The following is a 24546-nucleotide window of genomic DNA, read 5'->3' on the forward strand; positions in this document are numbered from 1 at the left end:
TTGGACATACTGAACATCAATTAGTTTTGTGTGCACCCTCAGCTTTAATAATTATGAGTGGATAGCAGATTGTTGCACATGGAATATATTTTTAGACAACATTTCTTGTGAAATGCTATCACAGTTCTGCATACTTTCAGGAGTAAAAGCTTGTGAACATGAGAATTATTCTGTCAACTGTCTGATACAAATGAATAAAGGCCCATTAATGAAAAGTCCAATTTAGAATAATATTAATTGAAATCCCGCCCATCCGTAACATTCGTAAACTTAGGCTTGAATTTTTTATTGATCTTATGGAACTGGTATCTTGATTGGCTTCTTGAAGGGCAAGAAGCAAATAAAATCATAGTGACATCATCCTGGAACTGAAAAACAGAAAAACTCTGGATATTACTAAAAATGTTAAAAATGTTTTCACCAAGCATATTTCATATTTCCTTGGTCCATTGGAAATGTGTTTGTGTACAGGTTTTTGAGCATCTGTAGTAACTATGTGAAATTAACTTAGTCTTTAGGCAATCACACATTTGGTGTGTGTAAGAAATACTCCAGTTTAATGTACAAAAATCTAAATATCCAATAATTTGTTTGTGAACAACAACAAAGAAGTATTTTTACAATTGATTACATGCAATACCCAGTATTTTGAAGTAATATACATCAAGTACACGTTATAAAATTGAAAGAACCACTGGACAGCACACTTTAGTTTGTCAGGAGATGCCCCAAGTCCACAATTAATATCAGAATGTATTTGTAGCATACACTGCTCTTTCCCTTTTAAAAGAATTCTTGTTGAAATGGTATTTTATTATTTAGCAGATTATCTCACTCATGGGACAGGGGATTTGGGAGAACAATGCTGTTTTTTCTTAATTATCAACCATATGATCAATTAATAATGTTAGTATGTAAAACCAATCAGGGGACTACGCTACTTTTGAAATGAAGCCATAACACTCCCATGGCCCGCTGTCCAGTTAGCATCATTGTAGTGTCAGCACCAGACAGGCAACACCAGGATCCTAAAGACTTGGACCTTCATTCACCTGCAAAGATATTGGCATCGTCCAACACCCGCCAGGTGCTTGGCGCTGGATAGGAATAATGGATTCATTGAGTCAGTGAGTGAGCTTACATGTAATGAGTTTTTTAATTATTATTTGTTAAAATACACGCCTGCGCCTGAGTAATCATGAATTGCTGAAAGCGTTTGTTGAAAGAAATCTTGATGTTTGGTTTGGCAATCATTCTTTCTGCAGAATGTCACAATCCATTCCTGTTTTTATCAAGTTAGAAATCTTTCTAAAATAGACCTCTTTTAAAGTTTTAGTGCAGCAAATAGTATTTGACACACTCTCTTGTTGACCCTTCTAGTGGTGTACTGTCTGGCAATTAAGCTTAACTGGTACCCTGAAGTTATGGTTTTGTTAAGGTCAACAACGCTGCCTGGTCAGGTTGGAAAAGTACACAAAAATCAAGACTTTTTTTTAAATGTCAAATAAAGATATACTACATAAGACAACTTATTATATCTCAGTTTCTACACATGTAGACATTAGCATTTTTCCTTGTGATTAACAAAGCAAGCAGAGTTTGATTAAATGCTGTGGGCTCCATAATAATTCTTCTTATGGCGCCCGCTTGGACCCCAGTTTGATATAATGGTATCTGGTTGAACTCTGCAGCAAAATTTGGACAATTTCTCAATTTTTCATAACTACTGCACTGTCAGAGCAGTTTTTAATTCAGGATATTTGCATCCAAGCAACTACAGGGAGTAGGAGTATTGAATTTTTGGAATGTGATGGGGTTTATCAGTCAGATTGTCAAAAGTTATTATTATTATTAACATCCATCCATCCATCCATCCATTCTCTTCCGCTTTATCCGGAGTCGGGTCGCGGGGGCAGCAGCTCAAGCAAAGCTGCCCAGACCTCCCGATCCACACACACCTCCCCCAGCTCCTCCGGGGGAACCCCAAGGTGTTCCCAAGCCAGCCGAGAGATGTAGTCCCTCCAGCGTGTCCTGGGTCTTCCCCGGGGCCTCCTCCCAATGGGATGTGCCCGGAACACCTCTCCAGCGAGGCGTCCAGGGGGCATCCGGAAAAGATGCCCGAGCCACCTCAACTGACTCCTTTCGACGTGGAGGAGCAGCGGCTCGACTGCAGAGGAAACTCATCTCGGCCGCTTGTACTCGCAATCTCGTTCTTTCGATCATGAGCCAAATCTCATGACCATAGGTGGGGATCGGAATGTAGATCGATTGGTAAATCAAGAGCTTTGCCCCCCTACTCAGCTCTCTCTTCACCACGACGGTCCGATACAGCGACCGCATCACTGCAGATGCTGCACCGATCCATCTATCGATCTCACACTCCATCCATCCCTCACTCGTGAACAAGACCCCGAGATACTTAAACTCCTCCACTTGAGGCAAGGACACTCCACTGACCTGAAGAGGGCAAAGCACCTTTTTCCGGTCGAGAACCATGGCCTCGGTTTGGAGGTGCTTATTTTCATCCCGGATGCTTCACACTCAGCTGCAAACCACCCCAGTGCACGCTGCAGGTCCTGATTTGATGAAGCCAACAGAACCACATCGTCCGCAAACAGCAGAGATGAGATTCTGTGGTTCCCAAACCAAACCCCCTCTACACCCTGGCTGTGCCTAGAAATTCTGTCCATAAAAATAATGAACAGAACTGATGACAAAGGGCAGCCCTGGTGGAGGCCAACGTGCACTGGAAACAGGTTTGACTTACTACCGGCAATGCGAACCAAGCTCCTGCTGCGGTTGTACAGGGACCGGATATCCCTTAGCAAAGGATATTATTAACATTATTTTATTATTATTATTATTATTATTATTTTCAAAATAGTTGTAAAGTGACCCTTCTAGTAATATTACAGATACCTGCAAGAATGGCATAAATAAAAAACATGTTAATAGTATTTAAAAATAATATGTTCTGGTGGGGTCCACATGGACTCCTAGTGGACAGATAAACAAGTGTATTGATGAAGGTTAATGGAGTCAGTGGATGAGATGGTCTGCAAAAGTTCCTGCAAGTAACTCTGTAAGGACTACTTTATTTGTGTCTGTGTAAATTTGGGTTCTGATGGATACAGACCTCCTGGGTTTGTGTTCTGGGTTGTCAGATACGACTTGTATTCAGGAATTTAAGTACAATGTGATTCACCAGATATTAAATTGTCAAGTACTGTCCCCCTCTCTCCACACCTCAGGCAAATACAGCAATACGTGTCCAGGCCACACCACATATGACTACAGCATGAGCTCCTGCCATCGTACATGCCGCTCCCTCAGCCAGACTGATCACTCCTGCAAGATCTCCTTCACCCCTGTCGACGGCTGCGGCTGTGCCGAAAGAACCTACATGAACGACAAAGGCCAGTGTGTGAGCAAAGGAAAATGTCCCTGCTTTGACAAACAGACGGTCATTCCAGCTGGAGAGTCTATCACCAAAAACGGCCAAACATGGTAAATACAGGCTGTGATGATAAGACGGGACAGGGATGAATACCATGTTTAACCATGTGGCCTTCTGATGTTGTTAACTCACTCTCTCACATGTTCCTACAGTATCTGCAGACACGGCGCCCTCAGCTGCACAGGAGAAGCAAATGGTTGGTTATGGCACCTCAAGTGGAAATACAGTCATTTATTTATATATATATATACGTATATACATACATATGTCAAGATAGAAACTGCGATCTGGAAGAAACTGCGATTCTACCAGTAGAGATTGTGATCGGAGTCTCTACCAGAAGAAACTCCATTTTGCCTTTACTTACTCTAAGTACTACTTGGACAACATTTGGATCGGAGTTTCTACCAGTAGAGACTGCAACAACAGAGATCAACTATACTTGAAAAAAGTAAGCATTGATCAGAAATGTAATAAAATATCAATTGGGAAATCATAGTCATATTTTTCTATATTCAGCAATTAAAATAGTGTTGTAGTTCTGTATCATCAAACAATGTGTATTTCAAGTATGTGAAATGGAGCATTTTCAAAAAAATTGGTTTTCAAACTCAATAATGTAACTTTAGCAACAAGTTCCTCTGAGAACTACTTTGACATCGCAATCTCTACTGGTACAAACTGTGATCTGGTAAAATCGCAGTTTCTACCTTGACACACATAAACACACACATACAGCGGTGGGCACAGCTAACCAAAAAGTTAGCTTCGATAACCATTAATCCGATAACTGAAAAGTTATCTTTTATGACGCTAAACCAATAAACTGCTAAGAAATTTATCTTTATTACAGATAACCGATAACTTTTATTTGGACGCGGCCACATCAGATTACACTGTCGGCTTCTGATAAACCAGTTTCACTTTAAGTGCCGCAGGGGCTTCTGGGTAAACTCAAGGATCACAAACACAAAAAGAATGCACGAAAAATGAGTGAATAAAAAAATAAAACCCTAAACACTGTCATCATTTTTCAAAAGCAGTAAAACACAGTATTAGAAGTCACAGTTTATCTCGGTATTATATACACCGTCATTTACGAACTAAAAGCTGCTGCTTTTTCACACACTTTAAACCCTGCGGCTTAAACAACCGAAATACATCCATTAATGCACTGATTGGCAGAATAAAAGACACGTAGTAAATATAAATTGTTACCTGTTAGTTTCAGTGGAATTCATTAAATTCTGAAGAAAATATTCCACATAAAGCGTCCTGATTATCCAAAACGGCGTGTAAACGGTGAAGAGAAGTCATTGCAGCTGCATGATTGAATTATCGATAGATAGCTAGATAGATAGATGTAGTAGTTAAGGGAAGAGAAACTTTTGTTCTGGGTCTTCATCTGTAAATCTGTTAAAGGCTTCATAATAATAATAAGTTATCATTTATAATAATAATTTATTAATTTATATAGCGTCAAATCACGACTAATCGCCTCAAGGCGCTTCACAAACATCATTTAAAGGCGGAATAAAATGAAATAAGATTAAAACACAATAAAAAAATTAAACATAATTAAGTAAAATAAGTAAAATAAATAAAAGGAATAAAAAAAGACACACAATCATATAAAATACTAATGATAAAACAGGGAGAACAAGTGTGTCTTCAGCCTGGCTTTAAAAGTCTCCACAGAGTCCGACTGTGATTCCACAGAGCTGGGGCGCGATGATAGAAAGCTCTGTAACCCGCTGACTTTTTCTTCACCCTTGGGACACACAATAGTCCTGCACCCTGTGAACGCAGAGCCCTAGCCAGCACATAGGACTCAACCAGGCCGGCCAGATAGGGGGGTGCCAGTCCGTGAACAAATAGGCCAATAGTAATACTTTAAAATCTGATCTCAGAGAGACCAGAAGCCAGTGAAGGGATGCCAGAACCGGCATAATATGGTCATGGTTCTGCTTCATGTCAGAAGTCTGGCAGCAGCATTTTGAACCAGTTGAAGACCCCTGATGCTGGACTGTGGTAAACCAGAAAACAAAGCATTACAGTAGTCCAATCTAGAAGAAACAAAAGCATGAATCAGAGTCTCAGCATCAGCCACAGACAAGATGGGACGAATCTTTGCTATATTTCTTAGATGGAAGAAAGCAGTCCTCGTAAAGGACAACGTAGGATCAAAAATTACCCCAAGGTTCCTCACTTTGTCAGTATGATGTATAACACATGAACCTAGGCTAAGCGCTAGCTGATCAAATTGATGCCGATGTCTTGCTGGATCAAGAACCATCATTTCAGTCTTATCAGAGTTCAAAAGTAGAAAGTTGCTAGACATCCAACTTCTCACTGTTGCGAGACAGTCCTTTAAAGATTTTATATGGACAGGATTTCCAGCAGCTATCAGCATATACAACTGAGTGTCATCAGCATAGCAATGAAAAGTAACCCCAAAATGCTGCAAAATGTTCCCAAGGGGTGTCATATACAGGGAAAAAAAGCAGGGGGCCCAGAACAGATCAATGCGGAACCCCAAACTCCGTGCCCCTAAAATCAGAGGTAGTGTCATTGCACAAAACACAGTGGGAATGACCAGACAGATAAGACGTCAACCACGCAAGAGCAGTTCCAGTAATCCCAAAATAGTTTTCTAGCATATCAAGTAGAATATGATGATCAACGGTGTCAAACGCAGCACTGAGATCCAGCAACACCAATACTGTAGTAGTATCCGAGTCCATTCCTCGCAGAAGATCATTAACTACTTTAATAAGTGCTGTTTCTGTGGAGTGATGTTTTCTAAAATCAGACTGCAGTGGCTCAAAAAGACCATTCTCAGTAAGATAGTCCACAAGCTGCCGTGAAACCACCTTTTCCAGAATTTTAGAGCAGAACGATAAATTCGATTTCGGCCTATAATTTTTCAATACACCAGGATCAAGATTAGATTTCTTGAGTACCGGTTTAACCACTGCAGATTTAAAACAATTTGGAACAGATCCAGAGTTTAGTGAAAGGTTAACAATTTCCAGCACAGTCGGCCCAAGAATGGGCCAAAGATCCTTAAACAATTTTGTTGGTATAGGATCAAATAAACAAGTTGTGCTTTTTGTAGACATCACGAGTTTTGTCAGCACACCTAGTGAAATACTATTAAATTCCATGAATCTAGGTAGCACCTCAGTGGTAGCCCCCACCTCAATAGCTGGATACAATGACTGGACCAAAGTATGCTGAGATGTGCTCAACCTAATATCTTCTATTTTCTTTTCAAAATAGTCCAGAAAGTCCTGTGCTGAAAAGGGAGAACGACCAACAGGTGGCTGTCCACGAATAAGAAATGCCACTGTATCAAATAAAAACTTCAAGTTACGCTTGTTTTTGTTTATCAATGCTGCTCTGTCCCATCTGGAGCAGCAGGGGAGCTATGTGAGGCTGCTCTTTGTGGACTTTAGCTCAGCATTTAATACCATTCTTCCAAGCAGGCTGGTGATTAAGTTGTTGGACCTGGGGGTGTCCCACTCCATTTGCCGGTGGATCTTGGACTTCCTCACAGACCGCTCTCAGAGGGTGAGAGTTGGCCCTCACATCTCTTCAGCCATTAGCCTCAGCACCGGCTCATTTCTGGTGAGGATGAGTCCGCCTATAGAGAGGAGGTGCAGCGGTCGTCGGTCTTGTGTAGGGAGAACAATTTGATCCTCAACACCTCAAAGACAAAGGAGATGGTGGTGGACTATACAAGGAGGAAAACAGTCATCCAGCCACTGGTCATCGATGGGGACTGTGTGGAGTGGGTCTCTGAATTTTGTTTTCTGGGCGTGTATTTGAGAGATGACCTGACTTGGAGCACAAATACTATGGCTACCTTCAAGAAGGCACAGCAGAGACTCTATTTCCTGAGGGTTCTCAGGAATAACCATCTGCCACAGAGACTGCTGGTGCCCTTCTATCGCTGCTCCATAGAGAGCATTTTGACCTACTGTCTGTGTGTGTGGTTTTCCAGCTGCACAGTCACAGACAGGAAAGCTCTCCAGAGGGTCGTCACCACAGCCCAGAAGATCACTGGTTGTCTCTTGCCTTCATTAGAGGAACTGTATACAAGCTGTTGTCTCAGGAAGGCAAGGACTATAATCAGAGACCCCTCCCATCCTGGACACTATTTGTTTGAATTATTGCCATCAGGCAGACGATACAGGGCACTTAAGGCCAGAACAAACAGACTTAAAAATAGCTTTGTGGGAAGAGCTATTTGTGCACTAAATGCTGCTGGACCTGCCATTTTATGATTGTGATTGAGTGTTTTAACTAGGTTTCATGTAGAATTTTTAGGGTTATTTATTATTCTATTTATTTATTTTAAATGTGCTTTTAAGAGATTGTTTTTAATTTCATTGTCATGCACAGTATTTTTTCTGGTGTCATGTACAATGATAATACATTCTATTCTATTCTAATTCAGAGTAATAGGCCTGCTTCACAGCCAATAAAGCATGCTTATAATCTAAAATAGCTTCACGCCACGCAAGGTGGAACACCTCTAGTTTGGAACTACGCCATTTCTGTTCCAACTCTCTAACCTTCTGCCTAAGGTCACGCAAATAACTGTTAAACCAAGGTGTCTGTGCCTTGGGAAGGCATGGCGTGCCATACTTCTATTATCTTCTTTTTCCTTTGAACGTTTTACCTCTTAATTTTGCAACTACAGTAGTAGTAGTAGTAGTAGTAGTAGTAGTAGCATAGTAGCAGTTATAGCAGCTGTCTCTTCTTGAGGCAGTTTTAGTCATACTCTACCAGTTCTCTGGAATCTGGCGTCACAGACCGAAAGGGCCACCCCTATAAACTGGTCCGCCCTGCCTTCACTGCGCATGCATCATTTCGGACCTCAGCAGCTCATCTAAGACAGAGTCTCTTCACCCAAACCCATCAAATGGATTAATGGGATTATTAACCATCAGATGACAAGGTAAAACCTCTTAAATCATTCTAAAGTCAGTTTAAAGCAGAAACGAGGCCGTTTTAAGCAGAAACAAGGTGAAACTCTGTGACGTTTTGAAATGACCGAAGATCAGTGAACACATCAGCTAGCAGTTCGCTGCCGCGCTCTGATCGCTTCCTCCATCTTTTATGATGAAATAATGTTGAATTTATGTGGAAATGATTGTTGTACAAAAGCTTCAGATATCTGTTGCTGAGATGGATGATGACTGGAGTGCAGTTAAATGACACATGCGCAGTAAAAGCAGGGCGGACCGATTTTTGGGGGGAACCGTTCAGTCAATGACACTGGGATAGGTCTGAGGTGGCAGCTTTGTTAGTGAAAATGAAGCTTTCATTTCAGTCTCTGAATTAAACTTACCATAGGGCGAGTAATCGGCTAATATTCTAATAATTTGTTTTTTCTTTCTGTAGCTCCAATAACATGCACAGCTCCCATGGTTTACTTCAACTGTACCGATGCTCCTCCTGATGCCACTGGGACTGAGTGCCAGAAGAGCTGCAGCTCTTACGATATGACTTGTGTAAATGCAACACATCATGCAGACTATGACAAAATCTAAATATGCAACACAAAAATGCATGAAGCATGTTTTTATGACCTTCTGTCTTCCATTATGGCTGTATGCAGGTCAGCACTGACTGTACACCAGGCTGCGTGTGCCCTGAAGGACTGGTGTTAGATGGAAAAGGAGGTTGTATCAAAGAGTCCAGCTGTCCGTGTGTGCACAATGGACGTGTTTACCAGTCTGGACAGAGACTGACTGTAGACTGCAACACTTGGTTTGTATAGTACCAAACACACTTTGTACACACTGTGGTTGGCACAAAGATTTTTGTTTTGTTTAGCATTCAGTTGGGTCCAATTACAACCCCAAATCAGAAAAAGTTTGAATAAACAATGCAACAACAACAAAACAAACAAACAAAATAAGCATAATGATTCTTACATTTACTTTCACTTTTATGTCACTGCAGACACTATTACACAATATGCATCCATTCCTACATTTCAGGGCTGCAACATGTTCCAACAAAAAGTTGAGATGCGAAACCAATTAGCACTTTGTAATATTGCCGTTCTTTACAATTTCCATGCAATTCGGGTGTTATTTTAAGGTGTGCAGCAGTACTGAGTCGTCATTGTTACATTTTTCATTTCAAAATCTCCACACATTCTTTGCTAGGGACAGATCAGGACCATTGACAGGCCAGTCCAGTATCCGTACCCTCAACTTCTGCAGCCATGCCTTTATAATGTGTGCAGAATGTGGTTTTGCTTGTACTTCTCAGTGGTTTCAAAGACAGGATAAAGTTTACTACTTCCATGTAATCCTTTGCGGGTATCTTGAATCGCTCGGAGTCCAACACAGGCCATAGCTACGGTGCTTTGTTGCCACCGTTTTTTGTTTGAAGGGCTATTCCACAGAAAATAAAACAAAAAAGCCAACTTGGTCCTTTTAGACGGAGGGAAAAGTTCAGCGCAGGCTTTGCCTCCTTCAGCCATGATGCAGAGCTAGCTAACATTGGCTGCCTGAGGCGCATGCCAGGGGGAAGGGTGGCAGTGGCTGCCTCCGCTCTGCCTGTCAAAAATTCTCATAACCTGCTCATACCGTAGGGACGGTATAATGAAAAATTTTAGTGGTTTTGATATTGTGGCTTTTTCATACCGAGGTATACTGTGAAACCAGTTATCGGCCCATGCCTATTTACAGTACTTCTCACCTCTGTTGTCTGGTTTCTACAACCCCAGTAACAATGAAGTTGGGACGTTGTGTAAAATGTAAATAAAAACAGAATGCAAGGATTTGCAAATCCTCTTCAACCTATATTGAATTGAATACACCACAAAGACAAGATACGTAATGTTCAAACTGATAAACTTGATTGTTTTTGTGCAAATATTTGCTCATTTTGAAATGGATCCTGCAATACGTTTCAAAAAAGCTGGGACAGTGGTATGTTTACTACTGTGTTACATCACCTTTCCTTCTAACAACACTCAATAAGCATTTGGGAACTGAGGACACTAACTGTTGAAGCTTTGTAGGTTGAATTCTTTCCCATTCTGGCTTGATGTACAACTTCAGCTGTTCAACAGTCCGAGGTTTCCGTTGTTGTATTTTGTGCTTCATAATGCGCCACACATTTTCAATGGGTGACAGGTCTGGACTGCAGGCAGGCCAGTCTAGTACCCGCAGTCTTTTACTACGAAGACACACTGTTGTAACACGTGCAGAATGTGGCTTGGCATTATCTTGCTGAAATAAGCAGGGTCGTCCCTGAAAAGACGTTGCTTGGATGGCAGCATGTGTTGCTCCAAAACCCGGATGTACCTTTCAGCCAGCCCAGTCTCACCTTTTTTTTTTCGTCCTCCTGTCATGAAATGAGTCAAATTTTCGTGATGGGTTTTTTTTTTTACTTATTATTACTAACCTTACTCCTACCACTAACCCTAACCTTAATCATAACCTAATCCTACTCCTTCCCCCCACCCTACCCATAACCACCCGACCACCCGCTTCACTTTTAATTTTGTGCAGCCATCACGGAATGAATGAGAATGAATTCGTGCTGCCGTGACGAAAATGAGGCGCTTTTCGTCACAATATCACAAACCAATAGATTATTGTATATTTTGTGCTGCTGAGTCACGATTTGCCGTGAGACTGGGTTGCTTTCAGCAACGATGGTGCCATCACAGATATGTAAGTTGCCCATGCCATGGGCACTAACACACCCCCATACCAGCACAGATGCTGGCTTTTGAACTTTGCATTGGTAACAATCTGGATGGTCTTTTTCCTCTTTTGTCCAGAGGACACGACATCCATGATTTCCAAAAACAATTTGAAACGTGGACTCATCAGACCACAGCACACTTTTCCACTTTGCGTCTGTCCATTTCAAATGAGTTCGGGCCCAGAGAAGGCGGCGGCATCTGTTGTTGCTGTATGGCTTTCGCGTTGCTTGGTAGAGTATTAACTTGCACTTGTAGATGTAGCGATGAACTGTGTTAACTGAAATGGTTTTCTGAAGTGTTCCTGAGCCCACGCGGTAAGATCCTTTACACAGTGATGTCGGTTTTTAATGCAGTGCCACCTGAGGGGTCGAAGGTCACGGGCATTCAATGTTGGCTTTGGGCCTTGCCGCTTACGTGTAGAAAGTTCTCCAGATTCTCTGAATATTATGGACTGTAGATTAATTCCTAAATTCCTTGCAATTGAACATTGAGAAACATTGTTCTTAAGCTGTTGGACTATTTTTTCCACACGGTTGTTCACAAAGTGGTGATCCTCGCCCCATCTTTGCTTGGAACGGCTGAGCCTTTTGGGGATGCTCCTTTTATACCCAATCATGACACTCACAGTTAGTGTCCTCAGTTCTCAAATGCTTATTGAGTGTTGTTAGAAGGAAAGGTGATGTAACACAGTGATAAACATACCACTGTCCCAGCTTTTTTGAAATGTGTTGCAGGCATCCATTTCAAAATGAGCAAATATTTGCACAAAAACAATAAAGTTTATCAGTTTGAACATTAAATATCTTGTCTTTGTGGTGTATTCAATTGAATATAGGTTAAAGAGGATTTGCAAATCATTGTATTCTGTTTTCATTTACATTCAATCAATCAATCAATCAATTTTATTTATATAGCGCCAAATCACAACAAACAGTTGCCCCAAGGCGCTTTATATTGTAAGGCAAGGCCATACAATAATTACGTAAAAACCCCAACGGTCAAAACGACCCCCTGTGAGCAAGCACTTGGCGACAGTGGGAAGGAAAAACTCCCTTTTAACAGGAAGAAACCTCCAGCAGAACCAGGCTCAGGGAGGGGCAGTCTTCTGTTGGGACTGGTTGGGGCTGAGGGAGAGAACCAGGAAAAAGACATGCTGTGGAGGGGAGCAGAGATCAATCACTAATGATTAAATGCAGAGTGGTGCATACAGAGCAAAAAGAGAAAGAAACACTCAGTGCATCATGGGAACCCCCCAGCAGTCTAAGTGTATAGCAGCATAACTAATGGATGGTTCAGGGTCACCTGATCCAGCCCTAACTATAAGCTTTAGCAAAAAGGAAAGTTTTCACACGTCCCAACTTCACTGGAATTGGGGTTGTAGATAATAAAATTAAATGTTCTGAATCATAAAACTGCAAAATGTGAGTGATCAGGTTTTAAAATTTGGGTGTTGCGTGTGTGTGTCCTCAGTTACTGCAGTAACAGGAAATTCGTGTGTACCACCAAAGTGTGTGATGCTGTGTGTGCTATCTACGGAGATGGTCACTACCTCACCTTTGACGATAAGAGGTTTGACTTTAATGGACAGTGTGAATACACACTCCTTCAGGTAAATAAGATACTCAACCTTTGACATTCACCACATTGTTTTTGTTTGGAAGCCGTGCAGCATTCCTTAAACATCAAATAATGACAAGTCAAAAACATTCTGATTTTGGGGTGCTGGTTTTGTCTGAACAGACCTGGAGTGTCCTGTTGGGGATGCTGGCTGATTAATATCTTGCATGTTTGTCTGTGCGCTGACAGGACTACTGTGGTGGAGGTAAGAACAATGGAACCTTCAGAATCATCACCAAAAATGTTCCCTGTGGAAGCAAAGGAACCACCTGCTCCAAGACCATCAACATTTTCCTAGAGGTAAAGATAGGTCACCATGACAACAACATTTTCAGTCAGCTGGAATCCAAAATAGTATAGCATTCTAAAAAGTAAATACATACATCACTATGGTTTGTTTTTTCATTGTTGAGTCTTTAATTGTGTAGCTCCAACTGACACATCTAAAAAAGTAAAGTAGACCTTTACTTTTAATCTCTGTCTCATTGGTGGCACCACAGTCACTTTAGCTTTGTATGTTCTGTTGACACCTGCAGGAAAATGAATTTCAGCTGAAGGAGGAACACTTCCATGTGCTAAAGGGCAGCAGCCAGATTTCCCAGGTGCATAAGATGGGCATCTACCTGGTGGTCAAACTCAAGGCAGGACTTGTTGTCATGTGGGACCAGAAGACCAGTCTTTTCATTAAACTTGGCCCACAGTTCAAGGTAACAGAGAAAAGTGTATTGACTGAAGCGATCTTTTGCACAGAACATGTTTACTGGTGAGGAGACGTTATGTCTGTTTGACTTTTTGAAAAAAGGTATAGTTTCTTAATGCACAGTAAATGCTGTATCTATCCATCGGTATTTTGCAGATTCTCAAGCAAGTTTCCCAGCTTCTTTCTGTTTGTTTCTGTTATGGATCAATTGCACAACCACTCTCTTAATCCCAGCACGCAAGTGTTTTCAGCAATCACTCATCTTCAACCGCTTATCCAGGATCAGGTCATGGGGGAACAGCTCCACCAGGAGACCCCAGACTTCCCTTTCCCAGGCCACATAAACCACCTCTGACTGGGGGATCCTGAGGCGTTCCCAGGCCAGTGTGGAGATATAATCTCTCTACCTAGTCCTGGGTCTTCCCCGGGGTCTCCTTCCAGATGGACGTGCCTGGAACACCTCCCTAGGGAGGCTCCCAGGAGGCATCCTTCCCAAATGCCCGAACAACCTCAGCTGGCTCCTTTCAACGCAAAGGAGGAGCAGCTCTACTCGGATGACTGAGCTTCTCACCCTATCTCTAGGAGTCATCAGCCACCCTCCTGAGGAAGCCCATTTTGGCCACTTGGACCCGCAATCTAGTTCTTTCGGTCATGACCATAGGTGAGAGTAGGAACGAAGATTGACCAGTAGATCAAGAGCTTCACCTTTTGGCTCAACTCCCATTTCATCACAACAGTACAGTAGAGCGAATGCAACACCGCCCCTGCTGTACCAATGCTTCAGTATGTAGTGGGCACCTTGCATGGAAGCAGCCTCACATCAGGGTGAATGTGAGGCATTGATGTGTAAAGCGCTTTGAGCGTCTGATGCAGATGGAAAAGCGCTATATAAATGCAGTCCATTTACAATAGTAAATGCTTCCTTGCTGCTTCCTACTAGAAATTATAGCTGTTACTGATTTGGTGAATCTGAATGAAAGCTTTGAAATCTGAGTCTTCATGGAGATGACACAGAAAGACCCGGACTCAGATATATTTAACATTTAGCATAAATGAGCCTTAACAGAATTGTTTTTGTCACAATTTTCATGAATGTTATGTACATACAGAATATACAGGACACACAACAGCAAACCACACCCTTACTCTGTGTTACATCTCATCATACTGCCTTAAATTTTGTCACTTGTTTTTTTTTTTCACCCATCATAGGATAAGGTTTGTGGTTTGTGTGGAACCTATGATGGCAACAGTAAGACTGATTTCACCACAAGGTCACAGGAGATTGTCGTGGATACTCTTGACTTTGGTAACAGCTGGAGGATTTCATCCAGCTGCCCCCTTGCTCAGCTGATAGCTGATCCCTGTACCGCCAACCCGTATCGGGCAGCTTGGGCCCAGAAACAGTGCAGCATCATCACCAGCACCACATTCCAACATTGTCATTCACAGGTAACTATGGTGATTGTATGTTCAGCTGGATATGCATAGAACTGTGGTACTGACTAACAGTTATCATTTTGCCGCAGCCATCCCTTAGCTTTACCTAAATTCCTTTTGCATTTTTAATGCTCAATACTACATGTCAGGTCTGGTCTGGGAGCATACTTCCATTGGTGTAGTGGGTTGCTGCATCCCTCACACTACAGAACCAACTTTAGTTGTGAATGACAACCACCAAGGCAGACAACTGGTCTATCCTCACCTCTCAAAAGTAGCCATCTATCTGCTGCAGACAGGTGAAATGTGGGCATGTCCTTGGCCTTATTCAACCGCTTGAGTCCTCAACATTGAGGAACTTGTGTGCTGGATCAAGCACAGAGTAATGCATTACGTGGCCAACACATCAGAGCTGATGTTCCCTCACAAGCATTTACAGAAAAGAATGGATGCATTTGTGGTATTGCAAATGGACTTTTCAGGCAGGTGGAGATGTTGTTCTCCTGGCATTGCAAGTAAGCTTTGCTTCCATGATAGAAAATGTCTTCCCAACAGACTAAGAATAAAGAACTTCTTGTCCCTTTCTGGAAAGGAAAGTCTGAAACTACAGGGGTATTTACAAGGTACATAGCAGGATCCTTCTTAACTGGACTCAGTCCCAGTTATTTTCCACTCAGTGACCAGACCAGCCTGGCCTCATGGCCAAGGAGTACTGATTGAATGCCAGCACAAATATCTGCAGTGCCTCTGTGGCGTAGGAGCTGGTCTACTAAACTGTAGGCTGGGGTTCAGTTTAGGAGAAAAAGATGATTTGTACCACTTTTATTGTGAGAGAATGACAGCAGTTACATTTTTGGCCATGTGGTGCACTTCACTGAGCATAATCCTCCATGCAACCTTGGTGTTGATGATCCCTGCAACTGGTAATGGCCGAGGGGATGGTCATAGATCACCTGGCTGTGATTACAGATGGTTACTTTTGGGAGGTGGGAATGGACTGGTTGCCTGAGTGAGTGATTGCCATCGAGGATCATCCAACATAATTACATAGTGTTGTGCAGTGTGTTGTGTAACACATTGCACCAGCTTATGTTTCCAGACGTAACCAGACATGTCGGACCCAAAGAGCACAGTTGATTGAAATTGTTTGTGTGATTTGGATCTTTGTCCTCTGAACAGTGGATGGTTGTGTGTTTAAGGTTGACCCTGGCCCCTATTTTGACTCGTGTGTGAGAGACTCATGTGCCTGTGACACCGGTGGTGACTGTGAGTGCTTCTGCACTGCTGTGGCCGCCTATGCCAAAGCTTGTAATGACGCCAGAACATGTATTGTATGGAGAACTCCAAAGCTGTGCCGTAAGTTTGGCCACCTGTCTCAAAGATGCCGACTATGACTATCACATAGTAATCAATGGGATATTTGAGGGTTCATTACGATTAGATTTTAAGAGCGTTTTATACTTTTACATTATCTTTACACTTTAGAAACTGAGACATGATGTGTTCTTTGCTATTAGGTTACACTGGTAATATGATTTTGATGTCATATTACTATTTAACATTGTGATGGTTGGCATCACTGCGCTCTTAGTTTTCTCTGAAATGTATGCATCGTGTCACGAGGAACACTGTGAGGATTGTAATAAAAGCTTTCTTCTGTGCCTCATGCAGCTATTTTCTGTGATTACTATAACCGCCCTGATGGCTGTGAATGGCACTACAAGCCTTGTGGTGCTGACTGTATGAAGACGTGTCGGAATCCATCAGGAAACTGTTCCGAACTCATCACAGCCTTGGAAGGTAGACAGAACAAGACTGAATTCTGCACTCTGGGACCAAATGAATACCAGTTACAATTCACTGGCATTATTCACATTAGCAGTGCACTGGTACTAGCCTTTTAAACAGTGGGATTGCAGTTATGCGACATGTGTTTTAATGTTTCAAGACCAAATTAACAGGAACATTTCGAGGCATGTATTTTGACTGACTGAATAATGCAACTCATGTTTTCCTTTTGATACAGCCTCTGGAACAATGTTTGAAAGAGCTTTTGAAATACTCCAGAGCGCTGTGTCAAGTTAACATCATTAATTTGTTGAACGGACAAAAAGCTTTCACATGACCATCCAAACATTGTGTCGGTTATTTAATTCCAGTGCTAGTTTTCCGTTTTGTTGTGTTGTCTATTTCATCGAGATTTCATCGCCTCCACTAACCATCCTGCGGGTGGCAGTATGTCTATGGGATAGTGCATAGGCAGTCGGCACCATCAAAGTTCATAAGCTGCAACTAAGTTTGTCTTTATTTTATGTTCCTTTAATTTGGTGAGATACAATAGCGTGGCGTGAGAGAGCATTTAGTGCTTTTGAACTAATGTCTCCACAAGCTGGATGGGGTGGACTCACTCACTCACGAACAAACAAATAAACAAACAAATGTTTTTCCTGTCCAAACCCCATGCTGTTATCGTAATGTAAGCAATTAATTTTATTTTTTTATTTTTGATTTACTGAAGAGCTTGCACTAAGTGGCACGCGGTGGCATTTTCTTTTTTAAGCCTGCACTCGGCCCGCCCCCAGGTGGGTGGGTCTTGCCCTGCCATGTGGATCAGTGGAGCCATGTGATTGGTTGCAAAGCACGGTGCATTTGACATGGTATGCGGATGATGTGATTGCGTTGTTATACTCGTATTCAAGCGGTATGTGTCATATCAAAACTTTGTGATGAATGTGTTTGTGTCAGTGTGATAAGCAAAGAACAGAACATTTGATGCCACCGAGGTTTGTACCAGACAGATATAAAAACCTTGGTTTAGACTGTATGCAAATGATGACATTTTTGGACATGCACCATGGCTGCACAAGCAGTCAGGTCAAATCCAGTTTGTAACATTAAGTGGTCTGAGGACATTCGGACATGTGTCCTAGAACAGTCCATCCAACACTTTCCAAACCACTTGGTTATGCCTGTCAGTAAGTGCTGTCAAAGCTTGCATTTTACACACTGCTACTATATACTACATTATCTCAGAGGTGCTTCTGAACACTCTGGACCTTGGATCCTGTCTAGTTTTGGACACCCCTACTTCTAATGATTTAGTGCAGACTGCCTTCTCTTGTGCTGCCATATGGCTGCCTTGGCTGTGGATGTAATCTGTGTTGGACTGGTGTCCCATAGGGGGAGTTGTAGAGTCTCATCCACTTTGATCTATGGAATTCAGAGATTAACACCAATGACCCTCAGTGCCTACATGGGAGTTACTGCTTAATGAAGTCTTGCTTTTTCAGCAGTCCAAAATAATGCTGTCTTCAATCCTCACCATGCTTGTAGAACAACTAGGTCTTGATGATGACATTGGACCTCTCAGCCAGTCAGCACTAAGTGCTCAGGTGGCTTGGTAACTGCAAACTCATGGTCTATAAACAGTGGAGTTAGAAAGATGGATGATCAACACTAATGTGTGGCTAGGCTTAAACAGGGGTACATTCAAGAATGCTTCTATTGCTCTGTCACACACTGTGCACAACTCTGACCTGGGACAAACAATGGAGGAACACTAAATTAATCACTGTAATAAAAATAGATAAAAAAAAATACAATAAATTATTTTTAATAAATCGTATGTGTGAAATACAAGTTAATTCAAAATAATTCAGAATGCTAAAAACTGTAATGCTTTCTGTGATGGATGGTAGAAATTGCATGCTATATTTGCTACAATAACATCTTTTAAATTACTGAAATGTGATTTTGTTGTTGAAGGCTGCTATCCAAAATGTCCCCCAACCCAACCCTTCTTCGATGAAGACTCCATGAAGTGTGTTCCATGGCAACAATGTGGTTGCTATGATAGCCAAGGTAACCATTACAGCATTGGACAGAGTACTCCATCAGACAGCTGTTACACCTGGTAAGTCTCACAAAAATTCATCAACGTTAAACTTGTGATCAAGGTATATCTATCTATCGATCACTCGATAAGTACAGTGCATCCAGAAAGTATTCACAGCGCTTCACTTTTTCTACATTTTGTTATGTTACAACCTTATTCCAAAATGGAGTAAATTCATTTTTCCCTCAAAATTTTACTCACAGCACTCCATAATGACGACATGAAAAATATTTTTTCCCAAAATTTATTATAAGTAAAAAACTAAGGAATCACATGTACATAAGTATTCATACCCTTTGCTTAGACGGGCCTCCAGTTCTAAGAAGAGTCCTGGTAAATGCATACTTCTTCCATTTATGGATGATGGAGGCCACTGTGCTCACTGGGACCTCCAAAGTAGCAGAAATCTTTCTGTACCCTTCCCCAGATTTGTGCCTTGAGACGATCCTGTCTTGGAGGTCTACAGACAATTCCTTTGACTTCATGCTTGGTTTGTGCTCTGACTGTCAGCTGTGGGACGTTATGTGTAGACAGGTGTGTGTCTTTCTAAATCATTTCAAATTAACTGAATTTACCCCAGGTGGACTCCAATTAAGCTGTAGAAACATGTCAAGGATGATCAGTGGAAACAGGATGCACCTGAGCTTCAAGCCAAAGGCTGTGAATACTTATATACATATGATTTCTTAGTTTTTTTAATTTATTATAAATTTGCAAATATATAAACTTTTTTCCCATTGCCATTATGGGGTATTGTGTGCAGAATTTTGAGGGGGAAAAATTAATTTCATGTATTTTGTAATAAAGGCTGTAACATAACAAAATGTGGAAAAGGTGAAGCACTGTGAATACTTCCCGGATGCACAGTATCATACATACACACATATACATATATATACACTCAACAAAAATATAAACGCAACACTTTTGGTTTTGCTCCCATTTTGTATGAGATGAACTCAAAGATCTAAAACTTTTTCCACATACACAATATCACCATTTCCCTCAAATATTGTTCACAAACCAGTCTAAATCTGTGATAGTGAGCACTTCTCCTTTGCTGAGATAATCCATCCCACCTCACAGGTGTGCCATACCAAGATGCTGATTAGACACCATGATTAGTGCACAGGTGTTCCTTCGACTATCCAGAATAAAAGGCCACTCTGAAAGGTGCAGTTTTGTTTTATTGGGGGGGATACCAGTCAGTATCTCAGGTGACCACCATTTGCCTCATGCAGTGCAACACATCTCCTTCGCATAGAGTGGATCAGGTAGTCAAGTGTGGCCTGTGGAATGTTGGTCCACTCCTCTTCAATGGCTGTGCGAAGTTGCTGGATATTGGCAGGAACTGGTACACGCTGTCGTATACGCCGGTCCAGAGCATCCCAAACATGCTCAATGGGTGACATGTCCGGTGAGTATGCTGGCCATGCAAGAACTGGGACATTTTCAGCTTCCAAGAATTGTGTACAGATTCTTGCAACATGGGGCCGTGCATTATCCTGCTGCAACATGAGGTGATGTTCTTGGATGTATGGCACAACAATGGGCCTCAGGATCTCGTCACGGTATCTCCGTGCATTCAAAATGCCATCAATAAAATGCACCTGTGTTCTTCGTCCATAACAGACGCCTGCCCATACCATAACCCCACCGCCACCATGGGCCACTCGATCCACAACATTGACATCAGAAAACCGCTCACCCACACAACGCCACACACCCTGTCTGCCATCTGCCCTGAACAGTGTGAACCGGGATTCATCCGTGAAGAGAACACCTCTCCAACGTGCCAAACGTCAGCGAATGTGAGCATTTGCCCACTCAAGTCGGTTACGACGACGAACTGGAGTCAGGTCGAGACCCCGATGAGGACGACGAGCATGCAGATGAGCTTCCCTGAGACGGTTTCTGACAGTTTGTGCAGAAATTCTTTGGTTATGCAAACCGATTGTTTCAGCAGCTGTCCGAGTGGCTGGTCTCAGACGATCTTGGAGGTGAACATGCTGGATGTGGAGGTCCTGGGCTGGTGTGGTTACACGTGGTCTGCGGTTGTGAGGCTGGTTGGATGTACTGCCAAATTCTCTAAAACGCCTTTGGAGACGGCTTATGGTAGAGAAATGAACATTCAATACACGAGCAACAGCTCTGGTTGACATTCCTGCTGTCAGCATGCCAATTGCACGCTCCCTCAAATCTTGCGACATCTGTGGCATTGTGCTGTGTGATAAAACTGCACCTTTCAGAGTGGCCTTTTATTGTGGGCAGTCTAAGGCACACCTGTGCACTAATCATGGTGTCTAATCAGCATCTTGGTATGGCACACCTGTGAGGTGGGATGGATTATCTCAGCAAAGGAGAAGTGCTCACTATCACAGATTTAGACTGGTTTGTGAACAATATTTGAGGGAAATGGTGATATTGTGTATGTGGAAAAAGTTTTAGATCTTTGAGTTAATCTCATACAAAATGGGAGCAAAACCAAAAGTGTTGCGTTTATATTTTTGTTGAGTGTATATATACATACATATATATATATATATATATATATATATATATATATATATATATATATATATATATATATATATATAGATAGATAGATAGATAGATAGATAGATAGATAGATAGATAGATAGATAGATAGATAGATAGATAGATAGATGTGTGTGTGTGTGTGTGTGTGTGTAAAGAGAGAGAGAGCATTGAGGAAAATGAAAAATTTAAGAAAAAAGGTCAAATGAAAGTATAATTCTGGATTGTCTTGTATTATTTCACGGATTTATTAATTTATGTTTTTTTTGTTTTTTTTTTGGAGGGTGGTGCTTTCTGAAAGAATTAACCACATGCTGAAAAACTTTATTTTCATATTTGATGATAAATTTGTGCAAGTACTGACAATCCTGTCACCATATATGAAAAAAAAAATCATTGTCCTGGACAGTGCCTAGATGCCATCAACCATCAACATGTCTATTAGACCCCATTCCTACCAGGCTGCTCAAGGAAGCCCTACCATTAATTAATGCTTCGATCTTAAATATGATCAATCTATCTTTATTAGTTGGCTATGTACCACAGGCTTTTAAGGTGGCAGTAATTAAACCATTACTTAAAAAGCCATCACTTGACCCAGCTATCTTAGCTAATTATAGGCCAATCTCCAACCTTCCTTTTCTCTCAAAAATTCTTGAAAGGGTAGTTGTAAAACAGCTAACTGATCATCTGCAGAGGAATGGTCTATTTGAAGAGTTTCAGTCAGGTTTTAGAATTCATCATAGTACAGAAACAGCATTAGTGAAGGTTACAAATGATCTTCTTATGGCCTCAGACAGTGGACTCATCTCTGTGCTTGTTCTGTTAGACCTCAGTGCTGCTTTTGATACTGTTGACCATAAAATTTTATTACAGAGATTAGAGCATGCCATAGGTATTAAAGGCACTGCGCTGCGGTGGTTTGAATCATATTTATCTAATAGATTACAATTTGTTCATGTAAATGGGGAATCTTCTTCACAGACTAAGGTTAATTATGGAGTTCCACAAGGTTCTGTGCTAGGAACAATTTTATTCACTTTATACATGCTTCCCTTAGGCAGTATTATTAGACGGCATTGCTTAAATTTTCATTGTTACGCAGATGATACCCAGCTTTATCTATCCATGAAGCCAGAGGACACACACCAATTAGCTAAACTGCAGGATTGTCTTACAGACATAAAGACATGGATGACCTCTAATTTCCTGCTTTTAAACTCAGATAAAACTGAAGTTATTGTACTTGGCCCCACAAATCTTAGAAACATGGTGTCTAACCAGATCCTTACTCTGAATGGCATTACCCTGACCTCTAGTAATACTGTGAGAAATCTTGGAGTCATTTTTGATCAGGATATGTCATTCAATGCGCATATTAAACAAATATGTAGGACTGCTTTTTTGCATTTACGCAATATCTCTAAAATTAGAAAGGTCTTGTCTCAGAGTGATGCTAAAAAACTAATTTATGCATTTATTTCCTCTAGGCTGGACTATTGTAATTCATTATTATTAGGTTGTCCTAAAGCCTTCAGTTAATTCAAAATGCTGCAGCTAGAGTACTAACGGGGACTAGAAGGAGAGAGCATATCTCACCCATATTGGCCTCTCTTCATTGGCTTCCTGTTAATTCTAGAATAGAATTTAAAATTCTTCTTCTTACTTATAAGGTTTTGAATAATCAGGTCCCATCTTATCTTAGGGACCTCATAGTACCATATCACCCCAATAAAGCGCTTCGCTCTCAGACTGCAGGCTTACTTGTAGTTCCTAGGGTCTGTAAGAGTAGAATGGGAGGCAGAGCCTTCAGCTTTCAGGCTCTTCTCCTGTGGAACCAGCTCCCAATTCAGATTAGGGAGACAGACACCCTCTCTACTTTTAAGATTAGGCTTAAAACTTTCCTTTTTGCTAAAGCTTATAGTTAGGGCTGGATCAGGTGACCCTGAACCATCCCTTAGTTATGCTGCTATAGACTTAGACTGCTGGGGGGTTCCCATGATGTCATTTTGACCGTTGGGGTTTTTACGTAATTATTGTATGGCCTTGCCTTACAATATAAAGCGCCTTGGGGCAACTGTTTGTTGTGATTTGGCGCTATATAAATAAAATTGATTGATTGATTGATTGATATTAATGCTTTACAAATGTATCAATATATATTTTCAATATATATTTATTAATCAATTATGGATATTTAAAATTGAGTAAGACACTAAACAATACTTTGAAAACATTTTCTCTCCTTCAAAGCGCCTGCACCGTGTTTGGCATAAACTGCGTCTACAATGTCAGTGGTAAGTACATGTGTTAACTGGCATTTTTTTTTTGTCAGTGTTGTACCTGCAACGTTACAAATTTTCATTCATGTGTGATTTTATTGACAAACACCCTTAATAATCTCTTAATGTGCAGCATGTACATGCCTGGTTAATGGGGAAACCTACAACTATGGGGAAATCATCTACAGTACTACAGATGGACTGGGACTCTGCATCACAGCTGAATGTGGGGCTGATAATAAGATCATCAGGAATACTTTACCATGCCCACTCACAACACATGGGCCAACAATGACAACATTCATATTCACCACACCTGGAATACACACAACAGGTAAGAATATCAAACTTTCCTTAAGTAATCATTGTGCATGCTAAAAAAAAGCCTGGATCCTTTCCAGTCAAATTAATATTGATCAAGTCTTTGAACCAGTTCAAGGAACAACAACAAAATCCAGAAACAGTTGACTAGAAATGCAAATGAAATCACAAAATTATTTTTTTTAATGCTGTGGAGCAGAAAGGTTTATTTGAAATAATGACATCATTAATAATGTTTTGTTGTTGTTTTAGTTCTTCTTTTAATACAAATTTAAATATTTTATGCTTCCAATAGCTTGGTGCTGAGTTCATTTCTTGTCTTTCCTTTCAATGTCTTGCACATCTTTGAATGGTAGAGAGAAATTTACTAGTAGCTGGCAATTTATGTAAAATTTGATGGAGGTAAATACTGTGCTATGTACTTTAAAATTCTTTGTGTGATGGACAGGCCAATAGGTAAAGCGAAATAATGTTGCAGATAGTTAGCGTGTTCCATTTAGGCTAAACAATGTACTCAGCATAACCCAGCTTGTTAGCTATAGTATTAGTGTAAGT

At 41.2% G+C, this 24546-nt stretch overlaps 1 protein-coding gene across 1 annotated transcript in view; it reads left to right on the forward strand.

Moving 5' to 3' along the window:
- LOC117503370 (mucin-5AC-like) overlaps positions 1–24063 on the forward strand; it is a 43311-nt gene extending 19248 nt beyond the window's left edge. Inside the window, exons 9-21 of the mRNA XM_034162588.1 lie at positions 3252–3507; positions 3610–3653; positions 8870–8979; positions 9087–9238; positions 12669–12807; positions 13005–13115; positions 13352–13522; positions 14728–14967; positions 16155–16311; positions 16627–16755; positions 18721–18868; positions 23642–23685; positions 23804–24063. Of these exons, the coding sequence (XP_034018479.1) occupies positions 3252–3507; positions 3610–3653; positions 8870–8979; positions 9087–9238; positions 12669–12807; positions 13005–13115; positions 13352–13522; positions 14728–14967; positions 16155–16311; positions 16627–16755; positions 18721–18868; positions 23642–23685; positions 23804–24048 (1946 nt within the window). The 3' untranslated portion in view covers positions 24049–24063. The remainder of the gene's footprint in view (positions 1–3251; positions 3508–3609; positions 3654–8869; positions 8980–9086; positions 9239–12668; positions 12808–13004; positions 13116–13351; positions 13523–14727; positions 14968–16154; positions 16312–16626; positions 16756–18720; positions 18869–23641; positions 23686–23803) is intronic.
- The last annotated feature ends 483 nt before the right edge of the window (positions 24064–24546 follow it).

Source organism: Thalassophryne amazonica, chromosome 2 (assembly GCF_902500255.1).
Source record: "Thalassophryne amazonica chromosome 2, fThaAma1.1, whole genome shotgun sequence".
NCBI classification, from domain to species: Eukaryota; Metazoa; Chordata; class Actinopteri; order Batrachoidiformes; family Batrachoididae; genus Thalassophryne; species Thalassophryne amazonica.